Source organism: Nomascus leucogenys, chromosome 9, assembly GCF_006542625.1.
Source record: "Nomascus leucogenys isolate Asia chromosome 9, Asia_NLE_v1, whole genome shotgun sequence".
Lineage (NCBI taxonomy): Eukaryota > Metazoa > Chordata > Mammalia > Primates > Hylobatidae > Nomascus > Nomascus leucogenys.
In genome coordinates this window covers 18943847-18962304 of record NC_044389.1, presented here as the reverse complement: position 1 = coordinate 18962304, position 18458 = coordinate 18943847, and the positions used below count along the sequence as shown (strand labels likewise).

The 18458-nt window shown below is 36.0% G+C and overlaps 1 protein-coding gene across 1 annotated transcript in view; it reads right to left on the bottom strand.

Annotated features, from left to right (window-relative positions):
- Nucleotides 1-792: 792 nt before the first annotated feature.
- Nucleotides 793-18458, bottom strand: part of F13B (coagulation factor XIII B chain) — a 32423-nt gene continuing 14757 nt past the window's right edge. Inside the window, exons 10-12 of the mRNA XM_003264503.1 lie at nucleotides 16271-16453; nucleotides 2133-2346; nucleotides 793-1016 (exon numbers count right to left, since the gene is read on the bottom strand). Of these exons, the coding sequence (XP_003264551.1) occupies nucleotides 983-1016; nucleotides 2133-2346; nucleotides 16271-16453 (431 nt within the window). The 3' untranslated portion in view covers nucleotides 793-982. The remainder of the gene's footprint in view (nucleotides 1017-2132; nucleotides 2347-16270; nucleotides 16454-18458) is intronic.

The following is an 18458-nucleotide window of genomic DNA, read 5'->3' as shown; positions in this document are numbered from 1 at the left end:
ATCATCTGATCTAAAAAAAGACTTGAAAGTGTAAAACGTAAAAATACCAAGAGTCTTGGGAGGCCGAGGCGGGTGGATCACATGAGGTCAGGAGTTCGAGGCCAGCCTGGCCAACATGGTGAAACCTCGTCTCTACTAAAAATACAAAAAATAAAAATAAAAAAAAGTAGCGGCGTGGTGGTGGCTGAGGAACGAGAATTGCTGGAACCCAGGAGGTGAAAATTGCAGTGAGCCAAGATCATGCCATTGCACTCTAGCCTGGGTGACAGAGCAAGACTCCGTCTCAAAAAATAAATAAATTAATAAATAAATAATTAAATTAATTAATTAAATAAAATAAAATTCCAAGAGTCATTCTTTCTTTAACTGTGTCTCTTTAACAATATTTGAGTACATGTTCAAATATGGTAGTACACTACCTCATAAACAATTTGGTTATTAATGTTTTAGCAAGTATTGCAGTTAATTTTAAAAGTTTTTTACATTTAGAAAGTCTGAAGGGCAGTCTCTTCTGCCTTTAATAAGGCAGATCCTCTAATACAGCACATAGTTTCTTATCTCTAGTGTGTTTGGCCCTTTAATATTGACATAAACTTTGAATTAAGGGTAACAAAACCCTTAATATTAATAAAGATGATGATGAATGTGAATGTGAAATTTTTGCACATACAGTATATTGAAAACAATTATATAGTCTAGTCAATGGGCATTAGGAAATGAAAATATGATGTGTAGATTAATTTGTAACAGATGGAAGACATACAAAAGAGATTAAGTTCTACATCAAATCATACAAACTAAAAATTAGACAACATTTATTGGTTTTTATTTATAAATAACGAAATGTTCAGCACAAACAATTTAGATTCAAATATTTAAGCAAGGAAAAACTCAGAAGTTTTTAACTTATTTCCTCAAAATTATGTTTTATAAGGAATTTCATGATGTATTGAAATATGACTCCTCTTTCTGCCATTCATTTCTATGTTCTTAAGGGTTCTTGATAAGACAGAGTCCTTGAGGGGAAAAAGAGAGATTTTTGAAATAAGCATCAATTGCAGTCAAGTGTTAATTACAATCTTAGCCTTTCAATTTTCTCATATAATGAGTCATTGTTTTTATTAAGTACTAATAAGAATAAATGATCTTACTTAGTAAATAATACCACCAGTTCCCTTTTAAAAACTCAATATTATTTGCTATACAAGTCACCATTTTTTAAATTTTTCTACATGTTTACCTTTTTCTCTTGAAAGTCAGAAATTCATACTGTACCAAAACATTTAAATAGCCTATAAAATTTTTTCCACCCTGATGTCACCGCAATTAGAAATAAAAATAAAAATTTTTCCCACTATTGTGTGTCTTTTTAATATTTTTTTACTAGAGTGATCAAAGCATCTAAAAAGCTGACTTTATGTAGTTCATACAGTTCATTGTTTGCATTTTTTAAAACAGGACCACATGCACTTTGCCACTACTTATATTTTTAATATTCTTAGTTGAACAAAAAATATAATTTCCATTTTCTATATAAAGTGTCTTCAAAAAGCATTAAAATTCTGATCCTACAAAATGGTTTACATCATTTTATTATACTTTTTTAAACATTTCTCTAAGAAAATAGTTAAATTATTTCCTGTAAGTAGCAGAGGATATATTTTTTAAACTGTCATATGAGGAAACATTTTAGTATGTAATTTCCAAAAGTTACACAAAAATGTGGTCCTGAAAATAAATACCATATTTTCCAACCTTTATTAGTAGTGCTTGAACTTATATGGAGAAGTAGCAGAAAGTGTGATTTTGTCCTTATCACAGAACATATAGGTTAATTTTTGCACATTTAAATACTGAACATATAAATTGATTTATTTTTTCATTTGCCAAAGTGTCACAAATATCAAATGGCAAAAGTTGCTTTCACTTCAGACAATTCAGAAGGCCTGTTGAATTTATTACCACTTCCAGTTGTTTGTTTGGTGTAAAAAAAAAAAATGAAGGAAATATTATTATTTTTTCTTTGCAATTGCCATAAAGTATGAGTGGTATAGAACATAACATTTCTGAAATGTTGAATAACAATCTGACCAAAAAAAAAAACATACCTATAGGTGAAAGCCTCTTCTCACCTTTGTCTTGGAATACATCTTGGATATTTTAACTGCCCTCTGTCACACTGCATTCTAAGTATAGATCCAGTATTATACAATTCAGCTGGATAAGTATCTCCTCTACAAAGAAACTCAATATATTCACCATGCAAGATATGTGGTCTATTGTCAAAATCCCATTTCAGAAGTAAATTGTTCTTTTCCATTTCAGCAGAAGATAATGTGCATGGCTCTGGGAACAACAATTTAAAAAAAAAAAGAAAGAAAAAGAAGAAAACTATCTTGTTACATCTTGATACGAACAGGAATCATTGTGTTGCCTACTCATGAGGACCTTAAAATTCTCAGACCTAAGAGCAGCAAGTCAGTTAATCAGAATTAATATTTGAGTCAGAAAGTATGTTCAAGTCTCACAGAAAACAGTGAGTCATTTCTCTCTGTGGTCCTGGATTTGGAGAAAAGGTATTTTCTGCCAGTCACTTAGTTTTATGTCATTAGCTTTTTCAAAGATAGCAAACAAACAAAAAGGTATTTTGGGGGAAGCATTGACAGTTACTAATAGTCATTGATACCATGCTCTTTTCCCTTTTCCTTCTTCAGAAAGTTCAAATAAAATTCTCATGAGACAAATTATTAATTGCTGTATAAATAACATTTTATGGAAATGTAGATTCTCAACACTGACCCAAGCTTTATAACCTCATGCCATCCAAAATGGTTGACAGTTACTTCTCTTTAAAATTTCTAGTTAAGAAATATCAAGACTGGATTAAAATGTTTTAAATTCTAAGCATACAAAGTATAATTGTGTCCTTTCCCATGTATAATAAGCAAAAGAGAACGGTAAAGTATGTATTAAAATACACAAAAAAACCTCTTCTTTTTTTTTTACAGAATAAAAACATTAATATTTCTAAAATATCAAATATCAAATTATTTCAGAAAATAGGATTTCTTATGTCCTTATTTGTCTCCTGGATGACCTAGAATTAAGGAATAACTTCTGAGACAGGTAAAAAGGTCCAGAGTTGCTAATATGGCATATCAATCGTATACCTGTAGTACATTAACAAACTTATTTACAGTATGCCCTCCCTGATTGCCTGCAGGGGATACGTTTCAAGAGCTCCAGTTCATGCCTGAAACCGCAGATAATGCCAAACCCTATTGTCATTCATTGGGAACACGTTTCTGTTCACGTCTTCTGCCCACAGATTTAATGCCTCTTCCACCTCAACTAAACATTTATTATGCACTGTGGCTTGTAACTTTTGCAGTTTGAGATGCAACAACAAAACTAGCATGGATTTCTTTTTCTTTCTTCACACTTTCATAGACAGAAGACTCATTGTTACCATGGATCTTAGCAACCTCAGCATACATTTATTTTTCCTTTCTTTTTAAGTTAAGAATTTCCACCCTTTCACTTTAAGGAAGCACTTTACAGCTTCTTTTTAGCATATCTGGGGCAGGAAGGATGGAATGGCATGAGATTTTATTATACTACTCAGTGCATAATTTAAAATTTATAAGTTGTTTATTTCTGAAATTTTCAATTTAACATTTTCAGATTGCAGTTTACAGCAGGTAACTGAAACCACAGAAAGTGAAACCGCAGCTCAGAAGTACTGTGTTCAGTTACTTTTTTCAACAACTACTTATTAAATGCCTATGTGTCAAACATTATGCTGGAAGTGCTACAGGTGATAAAAATGAACAAGAATTATTACACTCATTACAAAATAGTTGTGAAAATGAAGTCAAATAGAACTATAATTTAGGATGAACATGAAAAACCATGAGATTTAAATTATAAATGAAGTCAAATAGCACTATAATTTAGGATGAACATGAAAAAACATGAGATTTAAATTAGAATAAATTTAAAAGTTGATTCATGGACCTTTAACTTTCAGCTATGACAGAGTAGATTATATCAAATCAGCACTTCTATTAAGAACCAGAAAATCTGAAAAACAGGAAGCATTTCAAGGTATCAGAAAACCTCCAAGGAACTTAGTCAAGGAAGTAAGGTTCTGGAAAAAATGCATTCAGGTGAGTTCAACATCTATGTGAGGCTGGGTGCGGTGACTCACACCTGTAATCCCAGCACTCTGGGAGGCCAAGGAGGGTGGATCATCTGAGGTCAGGAGTTTGAGACCAGCCTGGCCAACATGGCGAAACCCCATCTCTACAAAAAAAAAAAAAAAAAAAAAGCCGGGCATGGTGGTATGCACCTGTAATCCTAGCTACTCGGGAAAGCTGAGGCAGAAGAATCTCTTGAACTTAGAAGGAGGAGGTTGCAGTGAGCAGGGATTGCGCCACTGCACTCCAGCCTGGGTGACAGAAGGAGACCATCTAAAAAAAAAAAAAAAAAAAAATTCTATGTGCCATTTTTTCTCTTGAGGTGTTTGTTGACTCTTAAGTCTGACCTGAGAGGTTAGATGACAGAGAATGGTCAGCATAGGCATAGAGCCAGCAGAACTTTTGAAAATCTCATGGAATTGAAGATAGAAAAATGAGAATTTCGGTAAACCAAAACAGCCAGGACTTGAAAAATAAAGAACTTAGAAGGATAGGAGGTGTAGAGATATGAGCTTGAGGCTCTGCACTAGCTTTTCCCTAAGTACTGCTTATCCTTGAGTTGTATAGAGGCATAGGATGAGAAGCTAAGCAGAAAGTAAATAAAAAGTTACAGTGGGCATTTGGCAGTCTCCCAGTAACATCAGAGACAGTCAAGAAGAAAAAGCTTTAATACACACAACAAACTCTCTGTGAAGAGCCCTGGAGAGTTATAGACTGTGAGAAAAGGCAAACAGAGGTCTGAAAACAAACATAGAGAAAGCTTTATTTCTAATTGTATTAAAACCAACTGCCTCTACCCTAATGATCAGCCAGAGGATGAGATGAGTCTTCTTTGGAGTAAGTTGACATCATCCAAACCTCCTGAAATTTTCCACGTATAATATTTGAAATTCAATCAACTGTTAACAAAAATATCAAGAATTTGGGGCTAGAAAATAGATCCAGATATTGGAGTTTGCAGACAAGCCTTAATAAAAAGTATGAATTATATGTTCAAGAAGTTGATGTTAAGCTAGGATCTTTCATCAGATAACTCAAATCTACAAAAAGAAAATATGAAATAGAAATGCAAAGATAACTGAAATTGAGAACTCAAAAGATGAGTTTAAAGCAGATTAGATACATCTAAAGAGAGGATTATTAAACTAGAAGAAAATTACCAAATTGAAACAAAGAAATGATACAATGAGAAAATTACCAAAAAATTACTACAGTGAAACAAGAAGAAAATGAGAGAAAATACAGATTTAAAGAGACAATGGCATAGCAAAAAGATGTAATATATGTAATATGGTATCACAGAAGAGGTGAGAAATGTACATTTTAAAAGATATTAGCCAAACATTTCTAAAACCCATGAAGGATATCAAGTACATCAAGATTCAAGGAATGCTACTAACTTGAAGACCAAAATATACAAAGAAGCCCACATCTAGGCCAACATAAATTATTTGCTGAGATTAAAAACAAAGAGAAATGTTAAAAAAACAGCAGAGAAAAAACGATACATTACCTTCAAAAAAGTACCATTAACAATGGCATTTGATTATTTAACAAAAACTATAAAAATCAGGAAGGATGAAATGACACTTGTTTTTTGTTTTTTGGTTGGTTTTTTTTTTTTTTTTTTTTTTGAGACAGAGTCTGGCTCTGTTGCCCAGGCTGGAGCGCAGTGGTGCGATCTCGGCTCACTGCAAGCTCTGCCTCCCAGGTTCACGCCATTCTCCTACCTCAGCCTCCTGAGTAGCTGGGACTACAGGCGCCCACCACCATGCCTGGCTAATTTTTTTGTATTTTTAGTAAAGACAGAGTTTCACCATGCTAGCCAGGATGGTTTCGATCTCCTGACCTCGTGATCTGCCTGCCTCGGCCTCCCAAAGTGCTGGGATTACAGGCGTGAGCCCCTGCACATGGCCAAAATGACACATTTTAAAGCACTGAAAGAAAATAAGGGCCAGGCTATAATTCTGTATCAGGCAAAAATATCCTTCAAAATTGAATGAAAATAAAGACATTTGGAGACTTAAAAAAAAAAAAACCTGAGAAAATAATAAAAAAAAATAGTTTTCAAGCAAAGTAAAATTATCCCAGTGAGAAACAGAGAAAAATAGGAAAAGACAAGGAGCAAATGCATTGATAAATATATAGGGAAATCTAAAAAATATTGTTGGACAAAACAATAATGTCAATCATATCTTTTGGATTTAAAATATATGTAGAATTAAAATATATGATATAGTAATACAAAAAGTTGGAAGAGTAAATAAACTGTTTTAAAGTCCTAGAGAAGTGGTAAAAGTTCTAATATATATTGGATTGAATTAATAAAGATTGTATGATATAATCTCTATGATAACAGTTAAGAAAAAAATGACAGGAAAGTATAATTAACAAGCTAAGGGAGGAAGAAATAGTTTAACAAAAAATAGATTTATCCATAAGAAAGTAAAAATATATTTAAAAAGAAAAAGTAATAGATTACAGGCCGGGCAACATGGCTTACTCCTATAATCCAGCACTTCGGAAGGCCAAAGAGGGAGGATCACTTGAGCCCAGGAGTTCAAGACCACCCTGGGCAACATAAGGTGACTCTATCTCCACTAAAAATAAAAATAAAAAAAAAGCTGGGTGTGGTGGCACACTCCCTGTCTCTATTAAAAAAAAAGTAAAAATCAGCTAGGCGTGGTAGTGCACAACTGTGGTCCCAGCCACTCAAGAGGCTGAGGTGAGAGGTCATTTAAGCCTGAGGTCAAGGCACTCCATCCTGGGCAACAAATGAGATCCTGTCTCTCTCTATATATCTGTCTATCTATCTATCAATAGACCAGCCAAGGCAACATGAGATTTTATCACCCTAAAAAAATGAAAATAAAAAAATAGCTGGGTGTGGTGGCACACACCCTGTCTCTATAAAAAATTATATATAAAATATATATACATTTCTAGATGTGTCTACATAGATACAGAGATATTAAGAAAGAGAGAGTCTCATTGTGTTGCCCAGGCTGGAGTTCCTTAGAAACAAATCTCTCCCTCTCACTCTCTCTCTTTCTCTCTCTCTGTCTCTCTCTCTCCACATATATATATATATATGAGTTAGTTCCAAGATGGCCGAATAGGAACGGCTCCGGTCTGCAACTCCCAGGGAGATCAATGTAGAAGACAGGTGATATATGCATTTCCAACTGAGGTACCTGGTTCATCTCACTGGGACTGGTTGCACAGTGGGTGCAGCCCATGGAGGGTGAGGTGAAGCAGGTCAGAGTGTTGCCTCCCCAGGAAGTGCAAGGGGTCAGGGGATTGCCCTTTCCTAGCCAAGGGATGCCATGACAGACTGTGCCTGGAGAAATGGTACACTCCTGACCAAATACTGTGCTTTTCCCAGGCTCTTAGCCACTGGCAGACCAGGAGATACCCTCCCTTGCCTGGCTCGGCAGGTTCCACGCCCATGGAGCCTTGCTCACTGCTAGCTCAGCAGTCTGAGATCAACCCGTGACACGACAGTGTTATGGGGGGAGGGTCGTCCACCATTGCTGAAGCTTGGGTAGCCCACAGTGTAAACGAAGTGGCCGGGAAGCTCGAACTGGGCAGAGCCCATCACAGCTCAGCAAGGCCTACTGCCTCTCTAGATTCCACCTCTGGTGGCAGGGCATAACAGAACAAAAGGCAGCAGACAGCTTCTGCAGACTTAAACGTCCCTGTCTGACAACTCTGAAGAGAGCAGTGGTTTTTTTCAGCACAGCATTCGAGCACTGAGAACATACAGACTGCCTCCTCAAGTGGGTCCCTGACCCTGTGTAGCCTGACTGGGAGACACCTCCCAGTAGGTGCTGACAGACACCTCAAACAGGTGGGAGCCCTTCTGAGATGAAGCTTCCAGAGGAAGGATCAGGCAGCAGTATTTCAATATTTGCTGTTCTGCAGCCTTTGCTGGTGATACCCAGGGAAACAAGGTCTGGAGTGGACCTCCAGCAAACTCCAACAGACCTGCAGCTGAGGGGTGTGACTGTTAGAAAGAAAACTAACAAACAAAAAGAAATAGCAACAACATCAACAAAAAGGACATCCACACCAAAACCCCATCTGTAGGTCAACAACCAAAGACCAAAGGTAGATAAAACCACAAGGATGGGGAGAAACCGGAGCAGAAAAGTGGAAAATTCCAAAAACCAGAATGCCTCTTCTCCTCCAAAAAATCGCAGCTCCTCGCCAGCAAGGGAACAAAACTGGATGGAGAATGAGTTTGACGAGTTGACGGAAGTAGTCTTCAGAAGGTCGGTAATAACAAACTTCTCCAAGCTAAAGGAGCATATTCTAACCCATAGCAAGGAAGCTGAAAACCTTAAGAAAAGGCTAGATGAATGGCTAACTAGAAAAACAGTGTAGAGAAGACTTTAAATGAACTGATGGAGCTGAAAACCACAGCAAGAGAACTTGGTGATGCATGCACAAGCTTCAACAGCCAATTCGATCAAGTGGAAGAAGGGATATCAGTGATTGAAGACCAAATTAATGAAATAAAGTGAGAAGACAAGATTAGAGAAAAAAGGGTGAAAATAAATGAGCAAAGCCTCCAAGAAATATGGGACGATGTGAAAAGACCAAATATACCAGAAAGTGACGGGGAGAATGGAACCAAGTTGGAAAACACTCTTCAGGATATTATCTAGGAGAACTTCCCTAACTTAGCAAGGCAGGCCAACATTCAAATTTAAGAAATACAGAGAACACCACAAAGATATTCCTCAAGAAGAGCAACCCCAAGATACATAATTGTCAGATTCACCAAGGTTGAAATGAAAGAAAAAATGTTAAGGGCAGCCAGAGAGAAAGGCCGGGTTACCCACAAAGGGAAGCCCATCAGACTAATAGTGGATCTCTCAGCAGAAACCCTACAAGCCAGAAGAGAGTGAGGGCCAACATTCAACATTCTTAAAGAAAATAATTTTCAACCCAGAATCTCATATTCAACCAATGTAAGCTTCATAAGTGAAGGAGAAATAAAGTCCTTTACAGACAAGCAAATGCTGAGAGATTTTGTCACCACCAGGCCTGCCTTACAAGAGCTCCTGAAGGAAGCACTAAACACAGAAAGGAACAACCGGTACTACCCACTGCAAAAACATGCCAAATTGTAAAGACCATCAACACTATGAGAAACTGCATCAATTAATGGGTAAAATAACCAGCTAACATTATAATGACAGGATCAAATTCACACATAACAATATTAACCTTAAATGTAAATGGGCTAAATGCCCCAATTAAAAGACACAAGCTGACAAATTGGATAAAGAGTCAAGACCCATTGGTGTGCTGTATTCTGGAGACCCATCTAACATGCAAAGACACACACAGGCTCAGAATAAAGGCACGGATGAAGATCTACCAAACAAATGGAAAGCAAAAAAAAAAAAAAAAGCAGGGGTTGCAATCTTTATCTCTGATAAAACAGACTTTAAACCAACAAAGATCAAAAGAGACAAAGACGCCACTACATAATGGTAAAGGGATCAATTCAACAAGAAGAGCTAACTATCCTAAATATATATGCACCCAATACAGGAGCACCCAGGTTCATAAAGCAAGTCCTTAGAGACCTGCAAAGAGATTTAGACTTCCACACAATAATAATGGGAGACTTTAACACCCCACTGTCAATATTAGACAGATCAACGAGACAGAAGGTTAATAAGAATATCCAGGACTTGAACTCAGCTCTGGACCATGCAGACCTAATGGACATCTGCATAACTCTCCACTCCAAATCAATGGAATATACATTCTTCTCAGCACCACACTGCGCTTATTCCAAAATTGACCACATAACTGGAAGCAAAACACTCTTTGGCAAATGAAAAAGAACAGAAATCACAACAAACTGTCTCTCAGACCACAGTGCAATCAAATTAGAACTCAGGATTAAGAAACTCACTCAAAACTGCACGACTACATGGAAACTGAACAGCCTACTCCTGAATGACTACTAGATAAATAACGAAATGAAAGCAGAAATAAAGATGTTCTTTGAACCCAGTGAGGACAAAGACACTACATACCAGAATCTCTGGGACACATTTAAAGCAGTGTGTAGAGGGAAATTTATAGCACTAAATGCCCACAAGAGAAAGCAGGAAAGATCTAAAATCAACCCCCTAACATCACAATTAAAGAACTAGAGAAGCAAGAGCAAACACATTCAAACGCTAGCAGAAGGCAAGAAATAACTAAGATCAGAGCAGAACTGAAGGAAATAGAGACACAAAAAATCCCTTCAAAAAAAATCAGTGAATCCAGGAAATGTTTTTTTTTTAAAGATCAACAAACTAGATAGACTGAGAGCAAGACTAATAAAGAAGAAAAGAGAGAAAAATCAAATAGATGCAATAAAATATAATAAAGGGAATATCACCACCAATCCCACAGAAATACAAACTATCATCAGAGAATACTATAAACATCTCCATGCAAATAAACTAGAAAATCTAGAAGAAATGGACAAATTCCTGGACACATACACCCTCCCAAAACTAAACAAGGAAGAAATTGAATGTCTGAATAGACCAATAACAGGGTCTGAAATTGAGGCAATAATTAATAGCCTACAAATCAAAAAAAGCCCAGGACCAGATGGATTCACAACCGAATTCTACCAAAGGTACAAAAAGGAGCTGGTACCATTCCTTCTGAAACTATTCCAATCAATAGAAAAAGAGGGAATCCTCCCTAATTCATTTAATGAAGTCAGCATCATCCTGATATCAAAGCCTGGCAGAGACACAATAAAAAAAGAGAATTTAGACCAATATTCCTGATGAACATCGATGTGAAAATCCTCAATAAAATACTGGCAAACCAAATCCAGCAGCACATCAAAAAGCTTATCCACGATCAAGATGGCTTCATCCCTGGGATGCAATGCTGGTTCAACATACACAAGTCAATCAACGTAATCCATGACATAAACAGGAACAATGACAAAAACCACATGATTATCTCAATAGATTCAGAAAAAGCCTTCGACAAAATTCAACAGCCCTTCATACTAAAAAGTCTCAATAAACAATGTATTGAGGGAATGTACCTCAAAATAATATGAGCTGTTCATGACAAACCCACAGCCAATATCATACTGAATGGGCAAAAACTGGAAGCATTCCCTTTGAAAACTGGCACAAGACAAGGATGCCCTCTCTCACCACTCCTATTCAACATAATGTTGGAAGTTCTGGCCAAGGCAATCCATCAAGAGAAAGAAATAAATGGTATTCAATTAGGAAAAGAGGAATTCAAATTGTCCCTGTTTGCAGATGACATGATTGTATATTTAGAAAACTCCATTGTCTCAGCCCAAAATCTCCTTAAGCTGATAAACAATTTCAGCAAATTCTCAGGATACAAAATCAATGTGCAAAAATCACAAGCATTCCTATACATCAATAATAGACAAACAGAGAGCCAAATTATGAGTGAACCCCCATTCACAATTACTTCAAAGAGAATAAAATACCTAGGAATCCAACTTACAAGGAATGTGAAGGACCTCTTCAAGAACTACAAACCACTGCTCAAGGAAATAAAAGAGGACACAAACAAATGGAAGAACATTCCATGCTCATGGATAGGAAGAATCAATATCGTGAAAACAGCCATACTGCCCAAGGTAATTTATAGATTCAGTGTTATCCCCATTAAGCTACCATTGACTTTCTTCACAGAATTGGACAAAACTACTTTAAAGTTCATATGGAACCAAAAAAGAGCCTGCATTGCCAAGATAATCCTAAGCAAAAAGAACAAAGCTGGAGGTATCGGGCTACCTGACTTCAAACTATACTACAAGTCTACAGTAACCAAAACAGCATGATACTGGTACCAAAACAGATATATAGACCAATGGAACAGAACAGAGGCCTCAGAAATAATGCCACACATCTACAACCATCTGATGTTTGACAAACCTGACAAAAACAAGAAATGGGAAATGATTTCCTATTTCATAAATGGTGTTGGGAGAACTGGCTAGCCGTATGTAGAAAGCTGAAACTGGATCACTTCCTTATACCTTATACAAAAATTAACTCAAGATGGATTAAAAGTTTAAATGTAAGACCTAACACCATACAAACCCTAGAAGAAAACCTAGGCAATATCATTCAGGACATAGGCATTGGCAAGTACTTCATGACTAAAACACCGAAGCAATGGCAACAAAAGCCAAAATAGACAAATGGAATTTAATTGAACTAAAGAGCTTCTGCACAGCAAAAGAAACTATCATCAGAGTGAACAGGCAACCTACAGAATGGGAGAAAATTTTTGCAATCTATCCATCTGACAAAGGGCTACCATCCAGAATCTACAAAGAGCTTAAAAAGTTTACAAGAAAAAAACAAACAACCCCATCAAAAAGTGGGCAAAGGATACGAACAGGCACTTCTCAAAAGAAGACATTTATGCAGCCAACAGACATATGAAAAAATGCTCATCATCACTGGTCATCAGAGAAATGCAAATCAAAACCACAATGAGAGACCATCTCACTCCAGTTACAATGGCGATCATTAAAATGTCAGGAAACAACAGATGCTGGAGAGGATATGGAGAAATAGGAGTGCTTTTACACTGTTGGTGGGAGTATGAACTAGTTCAATCATTGTGGAAGACAGTGTGGTGATTCCTCAAGGATCTAGAACTAGAAATACCATTTGACCTAGTGATCTCATTACTGGGTATATACCCAAAGGATTATAAGTCATTCTGCTATAAAGACAAATGCACAGATACGTTTTTTGCTTAACTATTCACAAAAGCAAAACTTGGAACCAACCCAAATGTCCATCAATGATAGACTGGATTAAGAAAATGTGGCACATACACACCATGGAATACTAAGCAGCCATTAAAAAGGATGAGTTCATGCCCTTTGCAGGGACATGGACAAAGCTGGAAACCATCATTGTAAGCAAACTATTACAAGGACAGAAAACCAAACACTGCATGTTCTCACTCGTAGGTGAGAGTTGAAGAATGAGAACACATGGACACAGGGCAGGGAATATCACACACCAGGGCCTGTCCGTAGGTGGGGGGCTGGGGGAGGGACAGCTTTAGGAGAAATACCTAATGTAAATGAAGAGTTGATGGGTGCAGCAAACCAACATGGCACATGTATACCTATGTAACAAACTTGCACATTGTGCACATGTACCCTAGAACTTAAAATATTATATATATACACACACACACACATATATGGAGAGAGAGAGAGAAAGAGGGAGATGACCAATAGGATATACATGGAGTATAGTAACATACATCTACTATAGAAAGTTGGTAGGTATAAACCGAAATATATTAGTAATTACATGAATATGTAAATAGACTATTCCATTACAAGGAAAAAATTATAAACTGCATAAGTATATTTTAAAATAAACTATATATTGCTTATAAGAGATGCACACTAAAAGTAAGAACCCAGAAGACTGAAAGTTAAGGGATGGAAAAATGTGTACTACATGAATGCTTGTCAAAAGCCATTTGGTGCAGCTAAAGGAGACTTCAAGGCAAAAAAAAAAAAAAAAAAAAAAGCAAAGAATTACTATATATGAAGGAGGTCTTTTAAAATTAGACAATGCCAATACACCAAGATTTAGTGTCTCAATTTGTGTGTGTCCCTAATGAAATAGTATCAAAATACAGAAGCAAAAATTGACAGAACTAAAATTAGTAATGTTTTAAAATGCCAAGTGAGACTTTTACATGCTTCTCTCAGTGATTGATAGAAATCAAACACACACAGATCAGTACAGCTTTGGATTAACTTAAACATCAAAAACAAAACTCAATCCAATTCGCATATATAAAACAGTGAACCCAACAATGACAAAGTTAACTTTTTTCAAGTACAAAAAGAACATTTACCTAAAGCAAATACATGCTTGTTATAAAGCAAATATTAACAAATTTTAAAGTGCAGATATAATTCAAAGTATGTCTTAGTTGAATTAAACTAGAAATCAGTAACCAAAAGAAAACTAGAAAATCCCCTAAATATTCAGAACTTTAAAAAGAAAATTCTAAATGATTCAGAGCACAGAGAATATATCAGAATGAATACTACAAAATTTTTGAGCTGAATGATAGTAAAAATTCAAGATATAAAAATGGGTTGGATGAAGTTAAAGTGCTCAGAGAGAAATTTCTATTTTTAAATTCATGTATTAGAAAAAAATATAAATGCTGAAAATCAGTAATCTATGTATTCATCTAAACAAGCCAGAAAAAGAGTAACAAAAGAAATCCAAGAACGTAGAAGGAAATAATAAAGATAATAGCATAATTAATAAAATAGCAAAATTTGATGAATCAACAAATGCAAATGTTGGTTTTTTGAAAACACTAATAAAATGTATAGACCCTTAGCAAGGCATGTCAAGGCAGATACGTATTTTTTTTTTTTTTTTGAGACGGAGTCTCGCTTTGTCATCCAGGCTGTAGTGCAGTGGCGCGATCTCGGCTCACTGCAAGCTCCACCTCCCGGGTTCCTGCCATTCTCCTGCCTCAGCCACCCGAGTAGCTGGGACCACAGGCGCCCACCACCACGCCCGGCTAGTTTTTTGTATTTTTAGTAGAGAAAGGGTTTCGCCGTATTAGCCAGGATGGGATGGTTTCGATCTCCTGACCTTGTGATCCGCCCGCCTCGGCCTCCCAAAGTGCTGGGATTACAGGCGTGAGCCACCGCGCCCGGCCAAGACAGATACATATTAATAGAAGTAATAACAAAAGATACAACAATAAAAACATCAAAAAGAGGATAGGAAGATGTCATAACTACTTTATGTTAGTAGATTTGACAATGTAGTTGTAATGAACCATCAAGAAACCACTCCCTACCAAAACTGACAGAAGAAGAAATAATTACCATTATTTGTTGAACAAATCGAAGCTGTCAATTTGTCTTTTCACAGAAAAACTCAAGTCCCAGATGGTTTCTCTGGTTAACTCTTAAAATTATAAAGGAAGAAATAGCATCAATCCAGAGAACCAGAAAAGACGGAACACTTCCCATTCCTGGGATAAGGTCAGCACAAATTTGATATAAAACCAGAAAGGAAAATAACCAACCAGTCTTTCTCATGAAAATAGATGAGTAAAATATTGATAAATAAAAATATAACATATAATATGCATAATTTATCACAACCTTGTGGAATTTCTCATGGGAATAGAATCGTGCTTTAACATTCAAAAGAAGCAATATAATTCATTAAATTTGCAAGGGAAAAAAGTAATAATCATGTAATTATTTCAACAGATATTGCTAAAATTAAACACAGATTGAAGATTCTTTAAAAATATTTTTGGCAAAATAGAAAGAAAGGTTTCTATACCTTTAACTTGATTTTTTAAAAAATATTTATAACAACACATAGAGGTGAATTATCAAAGGTTTTACTTATGAGAATGGGAAGCAAATAAAGATATCCACTACCTCTTCCATTCAACATTGTACTGAAGTCCTAGCCAGGAAAGAAGACAAGACAAGTAAATAAAAGTCAGAATTGGAAATAAAAAATATTTTCTTATTATTTACACATGTGCTATTTCATGCCTCTGAGGGCCTTAGTAAATGTTGTTAATCTTACTAGGATGCCTTGCTAATAAAACAATAACTTGCTTCATCTTTCCATACTGAGTTGTCCATTTCTTTATTTCCCCATTGTTTTCTATTATACATGTTTCCCTAATGTTTTCTATTATAGTACCAATCACAATGAACGATAATTATTAAAGTTTACTCACACCACTATGACTTATTCAACTTATAGCCCCATACCAACCTGATGTGTGGTTTGTCTTTAATAAATTTGTATTACAACAAACTGAACTATAGTTATTTATGATCTAGAGGAAAGAATAGAAACCAGTGATAAAATAAGCACATGAATAAAATAACACAAATGTAGCAAATTTAGCATTATATTAGTGTTATGTTAACTCAAAAATGACAGCAAATTAAAAATATATATTTTTACTTTGTTAGAGGCATATTTAGTAGTACATACCTAAACACAATGGTGGCGTAGTCCACATTCCTTCTAAACAATAGGCCTCCCTAGATCCTTGTAGGAAATGGTGATCAAAACATCTGTATTCTACTGAAGAGCCATTTTCATAGGTGTCTACTATTGAACTAATGATCACTCCATGTTTAATAAGAGGAGGAGATGTGCACATTCCTTTAGATTCTGCAAAAATGAGTTTTAAAGTATACAATGAATTGCTATAATGAACATCCAGGAAATAAATTCAGACATATAATATAAAGGCTTTTTTTTTTTTTTTTTTTTTCAGAGACAGAGTCTCGCTCTGTCGCCCAGGCTGGAGTATGGTGGTATGATCATGGCTCATTGCAACCTCTGCCTCCCAGGCTCAAGTGATCCTCCTGTCTTAGCCTCCCAACTAGTTGGGACTACAGGTGCATTTTTCTTTTGTAGAGACAGGGTCTCACTATGTTGCTCAGGTTGGTCTTGAATTCCTGGGCTCAAGAAATCTGCCCACCTTGGCCTCCCAAAGTGCTGGGATTACAGGCGTGAGCCACTACACCTAGCCATAAAGCCATTTTTTAGGCAGTTCTCAAATATTTTTAAAATATTGAAGATATTTTTGCAATAATATTATACCATACAATTTATTTTTATAATTAGAATCCCATGTTATAGTGTTTACATACATATTTAAAACTATGAGAGTATTAACAATCATGATTTTATTTCTCCCTAAGTGTATGGGATTTTTCTAGAAGCCATGCTTTCTGTATATATTATCTTCCTTTTCTTCCTTATTAAAAGTAATAGTCCCTATAGCCAGGGAGTACTGAGACAATGGGTCCCAAGAAAGCCCTAAGTAGAACAATGCTTTACAGTGTTTGTTGTTGAGTGCTCCCAAGAAGGTGATCAATTCTCTGACAGTCTGGCAACATTTATAAAACCTCTTGATTTTTTCCCTTCATAAAATTGACTTATTGGAATTAAAAGATGTCAGCATGGCCATCCTATATAGGTATATATGCTGATTGAAGTTTGGAAGTTGGATCACTCCTCTCAACTTTATAGATTAGAAGATGATGGTGGTGAATTGGGGTCATAGGTATAAATTTTCTCTAAAGATCAGCGATGTTGAGCTTTTTCTCATATGTTTGTTGGCCACATAAATGTCTTCTTTTGAGAAGTGACTGTTCATATCCTTTGCCTACTTTTTGATGGTGTTGTTTGTTTTTTTCTTGTAAATTTGTGTTAAGTTCCATGTAGATTCTGGATATTAGACCTTTGTCAGATGGGCAGATTGCAAAAATTTTCTCCCATTCTGTAAGTTTCCTGTTCACTCTGATGATAGTTTCTTTTGCTGTGCAGAAGTTCTTTAGTTTAATTAGATCTCATTTGTCAGTTTTGGCTCTCATTGCAATTACTTTTGGCATTTTCATCATGAAGTATTTGCCCATGCCTATGTCCTGAATGGTACTGCCTAGGTTTTCTTCTAGAGTTTTTATGGTTTGGGGTTTTTACATTTAAATCTTTAATACATCTTGAGTTAATTTTTGTATAAGGTGTAATCACAATGGGACACCATCTCACACCAGTCAGAATGGCAATTATTAAAAAGCCAAGAAACAATAGATGCTGGCAAGGCTGGGGAGAAATAGGAATGCTTTTACACTGTTAGTGGGAATGTAAATTAGTTCAACCATTGTGGAAGACAGTGTGGTGATTCCTCAGGGATCTAGAACCAGAAATACAATTTGACACAGCAATTCCATTACTGGATATATACTCAAAAGACTAAAAATCATTCTACTATAAAGACACATGCACACATATGTTTATTGCAGCACTATTTACAATATCAAAACATGGAACCAACTCAAATGCCCATCAATGACAGACTGGATAAAGAAAATGTGGTACATATACACCATGGAATACTATGCAGCTATAAAAAGGAATGAGATCATGTCCTTTGCAGGGACATGGATAAAGCTGGGATCCATTATCCTCAGCAGACTAACACAGAAACAGAAAACCAAACACCATATGTTCTCACTCATAAGTGGGAGTTGAACAATGAGAATATATGGACATAAAGATGGGAACAACACACACACTGGGGCCAGTCAGAGGGTGGGAAGCGAGGGGAGGGAGAACATTAGGACAAATAACTAATGCATGTGGGACTTAAAACCTAGATGAGAGGTTG